Source organism: Sceloporus undulatus, chromosome 6 (genome assembly GCF_019175285.1).
Source record: "Sceloporus undulatus isolate JIND9_A2432 ecotype Alabama chromosome 6, SceUnd_v1.1, whole genome shotgun sequence".
Taxonomy (NCBI): domain Eukaryota; kingdom Metazoa; phylum Chordata; class Lepidosauria; order Squamata; family Phrynosomatidae; genus Sceloporus; species Sceloporus undulatus.
In genome coordinates, this window is record NC_056527.1 from 121,565,612 (window position 1) to 121,571,611 (window position 6,000).

Sequence of the window (6,000 nt, forward strand, 5' to 3'; positions counted from 1 at the left end):
TCCTTGGACTGCTGCTCTGGACTGTGCCCTTTAATCCTTTGGAAGGGTCAAATTAGGAAGCTGGAGAAGAGTTTTACAAGGCAGCTGGACGTACTTGGAGCAGCTTCGCTTTCCATGACTGTGTCCTGATGGTTGTTTTGTCTGAATGGCTTCCTTTGGATGACAAATCTGCCAAACCTGTTCATTGGAGGCAAAAGTTGAAGGAGTGAGCCAAACAGCGAACCTGTTTTCAACACTCAAGGGTTGGAAAATTAGTATTTGATGGCATCTCACACGTTTTTCCCTGGGAAAGCCAGTCTCTCTGTGTCTTTCCTTTCTGCAGGATTTCGTTGTCGGCCTCTCCATCCTTCTGCGTGGGACGGTGCATGAGAAACTCAGCTGGGCCTTCAACCTCTACGACATCAACAAGGATGGCTACATCACCAAGGAGGTACCTGGCAAGAGCTGTGCACATGAGTGGATGGGAAGGGTCTCAGGTGCAATTCATTTTCAAGATGTACCTTCAGATGTTTGGACCAATCCTCTTTCTCAGGGGCTGACTCTTTCCATTGGTTTTGTTACTTGTCACTTGCAACCCAGTTTATTTTGTCCCAATCTTTGCCTTTGGAGGGATTCAGATCAGAGGGACAGTGATTTTTGTTTTAGACTACAGCTCCCAGACTCCCCAACCGTCTTGGGGGTATTTTGCAAGTAATAGTCCAAAAATCTACCTGGGGGACTCTGGGAGTTGTAATCCAAAAAGTTATTGGGGATTCTGGAAGTTGTTGTAATAAAAAAATCCACCTGAAGAATCTGGGAGTTGTAATATAAAAATGGGTAGGTAGGTGGATGGATGGATGTATGCCTTTTCCCTCCCAGTGCCATTGGACTATAAGTCCCAGCAGCCCCAGCAAAGGAGAAGCTGGATGACCCAAGCTCCTGGCCTGCTCTAAACGCTTTGCTCTCCTTCTCTCCCAGGAGATGTTGGCAATCATGAAGTCCATCTATGACATGATGGGACGCTACACCTACCCAATCTTGAGGGAAGATGCTCCAATTGAACATGTGGAGAAGTTCTTCCAGGTAGGAGGAGAGGCGAGGGGAGACCCTGGGAGGGCATCAGCTAGCAAAGAGAGGGACTAAGGGGCAGACGCTGGTGGGTTTCTTGCCCAAAGAGATAGTCCATATACTCCAGTTACACGTGGATGGAGGAAAAAAGCTAACATGTCGGAGCAGGAACAGCAGACAAGATGATGTCAGGGGCCATAAACTACAGGCAGCAAAAACTGCAGAGTAGACATGGCCAAAGGTGGTTTCTTAATTCTCCCTGGGTCTCTGCATAGCATTTTCGACTCCCTAGTGAGCTACTTTGCATCTAAAGATCAAATGGGATTTTTACAGAAGAGCTCCCCCAACTGGTGAAAGATGTCTGTTTGCCGTGGCACATATTTCCCCCTCACTTGCGTATCTTGCATTCGGCATGCTTTCTTTTGTAATTGGTGGTTACAAGGCAAAAAGGGGTTGAGTTTGATCTAGTTACTGGGGCCTACATTTCTGAGGAACTCCTGTTATGGGAAGGAAAGACAGCTTTCATCACAGCAAATATGCATTCCCCTTAAGATCTAGTTTGACCGCAGGCTTACAAAAGATTTGTAGCTGACCCAAAAAAGGTAGGAAGAAAACAATCCAGGGGTTACAAAAGAAGGAAGCTGTTTGGGTTGCTGGTGGTGAGCTGCATGCATCTATGACAATCCTTGCAAAAACCCCAGGGTCATGGGAAGAGAAGGGAGTGCATTTGCTGACGTTGGCCTAGGCACCCGCCATTCAAAGAAGGCGTTCTGCATTTCAGAAAATGGACAAAAACCAGGACGGCGTGGTCACCATCGAAGAGTTCCTAGAGACTTGCCAAACGGTGAGCTTGCATTGGGTGCTCCAGAATCTTACATTTCTAGCCTCAGACCATTTTGAAATGTGACTTCAAGAAGTGTTTAAAGAAGCTTTTCTCTTGATGGAATACAGCCAAGTAAGGAATGCTCCCATATAAGCCCACTGAAAGGAGAAAAGTTGGAGTTGGTCGAATTTTGTTTCCTGTGTAGGTATGCAGATGTCTTTCTTGTTGTGCGCCCTCAAGTCATTTCTGGCTTATGGCAACCCTTAGATAAACCTATCCTAGGGCCTTCTTGCAAAATTTATTCCGAGGGGTTTGCCTTTGCCTTCCTTTGAGGCTGAGAGCATGTGAGTTTCCCAAAGTCACCCAATGGGTTTCATGGCTGAGCAGTACTACAGGTTGCTTTTGTTCCTTAATGTAGATTAGAAATGTTGGCTCTGGCTAATTTCATTTATCGCTTGGTGCACACGGTTTGGGCATTACGCTGTTGTTGATGAACGCATTGGAAAATTCACTCTTCAGTCATTGCATCTCTCTGTCTTTTTCCTTTCAGGATGAGAACATCATGAACTCCATGCAGCTGTTTGAAAATGTCATTTAGGACGCTGGGGAACCGTCCGCCTCGTCTCTCCTGACCCACCTTGGCCTCCTGCACTTGGACCCAGCGTCCAACTTTCCTCTGAAGCACACACACACCTCTCTCCCAGAAAGAGCAAGGAAAACAGCAAACGAAATCAACCAAAAACTCTTTTTTTATACTCAAAGTGGGGGGGGGGGGGGTGGGAGGGGAAGACCAAAACCATCCGGACGAGATGCCATTTGCAAGGTTTGCAAGACTTGCTGGATTCTCACAGTTGAGCATCTAAGGACAGGAAGGACGAAGGAAGAAAAGAGGCCGGAGACCATGAATGTTGGTGAGGTAGGGCTCACATGAGAAAGCGTGGAAAAGCGTGTTTCAGGGTTATTTTTTTAATGAGTAACACTCCTTCCTCCCTTCCTCATTTATTAAACTTGGGTCCCGAAGCATCTGATTCTTCATTACATGACAAAGGAAATTGATCTCTCCCTTGCAGAGTGCTCTTGCCTGGCTCCTTTTCCTTCCGGAGGGAGATGCTCCAGCAGAACTTTTGATTCAGATCTGCTTCTTGTTTTGCCAACACTTAACCTCATCCATGATCCCTCATGCCTACTAGATGGGTCCTTCTCTTCTCCAGAATGCCCCCGGACCATTAATCCATCAAATGGGGTCCCTGTGCATTGAATGTTTCCCCATGCGCCTGGACCAGGCATGTGCTCAGTTGGTCCTTTTGAAATCTTTGCCACAGGGCTGCTCCATGCCAACATTGTTCCTGATGGCCTTGTTCCATTCGGGTACCAATTCTGGGACTCAGCATCGCATGCGCCTCAATGGTTTGGTTGCCAGTTGGATCTGCATGGCTGCACAATTGCAGACTAGTCCCTTCTCAGTGACTCTGTTGCTGACATCCATTTTGGCTGTTTACATTAGCAGGACTTTGCTGTAGACGGATGCTCATGGACACTGGAAGAAGAACCATCTCAGTCTTAAATGCTTCAGGATGCATCCATGCTATGCAGCTAAGGTACTTTGGTACTTTGATTGTCATGGTTCCATTCTACTGACTCCTGGGATTTGTAGTTCATTGACAGCCAGAAAACTCTATTGCTGTCATTCAGGGGAATGGAGGAAAGAATGTAAGTACATCCCCAAATGATCCATTCCAGGATTCCATATGATGGCACCATGGCAGTTAAAGCAATACAGAGCTGCCATGAATGCGCAGTGTGGACATAGCCTTAGTCACATATTTGGCAGTGGACACGATGCTCTTCCTCGCCATTTTCTATCCTTACAACAACCCTGGGAGGTAGGTCCACACCAAGAGCAGGTGGTTGGCCAAAGTCACCTGGTCGGGTTTGTAACTCAGCGGGGACTAAATCCAATACACTAACCAAATGGCTCTTTTCCAGATTGACTTGTCTGTCCAGCAAAAAGAAAAACCCATTGCATTTGCAGAGGGAAAGTTCTGGTGACCAGTCAATATGGCGCAGAGGCTTGTGTGGTCAACAAGTCTTCTAAGGCACACTCACTCAGTTGACACCAGTTGCTAAGTCTTTCCCTTGCCTTGCATGGCCTGAACAGGTACATTGTGGGGGGTGTTGCAAAAGCACATCAATGATGAGGAAGAGGCTGCCCTGCAGAGAATTTGGGCTCTGCATTGCTGGCTTTCTTGTCCCCTTAAGCAGCTCCAAACCCCCAAACCAGGCTCCATGCATCTGCCCCATTCCCTTATCGCTCCACAGCTCTTCAACAGCCTGCCTTCTGGTTCTTGGGGAGAATTCTATCATTGCTTTCGGAATTAAGGTGCGCACCATTATTCCCCACTGTTTTCCATTTTCTTTTCTTTCTGCCACATCAGACTCATAGTCTGGAGGGATTTAAACCACGATGTAAAAAGGACAAAGAGAATATTTTTTGATGGACTCACTTACTGATTGCTTTTTAAGGTGTGGTTTTAATTGTCTGCTAATGATGTCTATCAGTAAATTACAAAGGAGGGGGGAAAAGAGCCAAACTGAATGTGGAGCCAAAGCTACGGATTTGCAGGAGGCTGCATTAATGTACCCAGTCGTTTTCTAAAACTGGAGAATGGCAGTTCAAACATTAGAGACAATGTTCTAGAGACAAGATCTAGTCGTTCAGATGTGTACAAAGGACAGATGTACTAAACCAGGTGGGGAGGATTTCATGCGCACTTCTGTGAAACCCCTGCCCTGTGCCATAGACCCCAAATGTGACTGGACCTGGCCTTTGGAAGAGGACCTGCTCCCACCCTTGTTCTTGCATTTACAACAACCCAGCCCAGGTTTCAGGTTTATCTCCTCTGGGTCTTCTCAAAACTGATAACAGCTGGATCACACATCCAAGCTTTCCTTTCCTTGACTAGGCTAAAAACATGGCTCCGTTGCCACGGTCCTCTCCGACCCGCTTCCTGAATTCTTCTCAGGATTGTGTAAGTTTGCACTAGGGAGGCAATCTCTTTGTAAATTCCGTTCTCATGCGCAGGGATGCAAACATGTCAACCTTTTTTCCTTCCCGTTGTGCGAAATCCCTCGAAAAACCTGCGCAGTCCAAGATATATTCCGTGAAAATCTAAGCGTAGAATTTCATACAAAGACAGTTTTAAAAAGAGAGATCCCAGATTGGCCACTTTGGGCTACGTCTGCATTGCAGAACTGATGTGGTTTGACATTGCTTAAACTGCCATGGCTCCGTGTGATGAAATCCTGGGATGTGTAGCTTCAGGAGGTATATCGCCTTCTCTGCCAGAGAGCGATGGTGCCACGTCAAACTGCAAATCCCGGGATTCCATGGCAGTTAAAGCGGTGCCAAACTGCATTGTTTCTGCAGTGCAGATGCAACCTTGCTTAACCAAGTACTTAGTTAATTAAGTTAAATACTTAAGGCCCCATCCTACTACAAAATAAATCATTTTTGGAGCTGAATTGATGATGCGGTTTAGTTCACGCTATTTGAGTCTTTGATTTACTTACCCATTTCAGTTCAATCCACTTCACATTCAGTGCTTCCGGACTCGAGTCACGTACAATACTCACCTAAGGAAGGGCTGCATGCCTGGCACTCGCCTTTTCCTCCGGCCTCCTCTTCGGAGCCTCCTTTCACAGCACAACCAACTGGGAGACTGGCGCTGGCCCTCGTCCGCTGTAAGGACTTGAGAGTCGGTCACTGTATATTTTAATAAAATAAACATGATAAAAAAGACAAAGGAGTTTCTGCTCATTATGTTTCCTGTCTGGACAAGCATCGGGAAGCATTGGGGAGAGTGGAAAGGACACCTTTGGAAAAGGGGGTCAAGTCACACTCTCTCAGCCTCAAGGGAAGGCAACAGCAAAACTGAACAAATCTTGCCGAGAAAACCCCATGACAGGGTTGCCTTAGGATTGCCATGAGCTGGAAATGACTTGAAGACACACAACACACACACACTCAGTATCTAGGACTCTATATATACACACACATCGCAAAAGAGTCGGGACTAGGCTCCAAGGGACTCATTCCTGGCTCTCCAGCCCTCCTGTGGCTGCATTCAAAC

The 6,000-nt window shown here is 46.7% G+C and overlaps 1 protein-coding gene across 3 annotated transcripts in view; it reads left to right on the top strand.

Annotated features, from left to right (window-relative positions):
• Positions 1–5,650, top strand: part of KCNIP3 (potassium voltage-gated channel interacting protein 3) — a 55,207-nt gene extending 49,557 nt beyond the window's left edge. For all 3 annotated transcript variants that reach the window (XM_042477124.1, XM_042477125.1, XM_042477126.1), the window contains 4 exons: positions 323–430; positions 958–1,062; positions 1,829–1,891; positions 2,421–5,650. In XM_042477124.1, coding sequence (XP_042333058.1) covers positions 323–430; positions 958–1,062; positions 1,829–1,891; positions 2,421–2,468 — 324 coding nt within the window. In that variant the 3' untranslated portion in view covers positions 2,469–5,650. The remainder of the gene's footprint in view (positions 1–322; positions 431–957; positions 1,063–1,828; positions 1,892–2,420) is intronic.
• Positions 5,651–6,000: the final 350 nt, after the last annotated feature.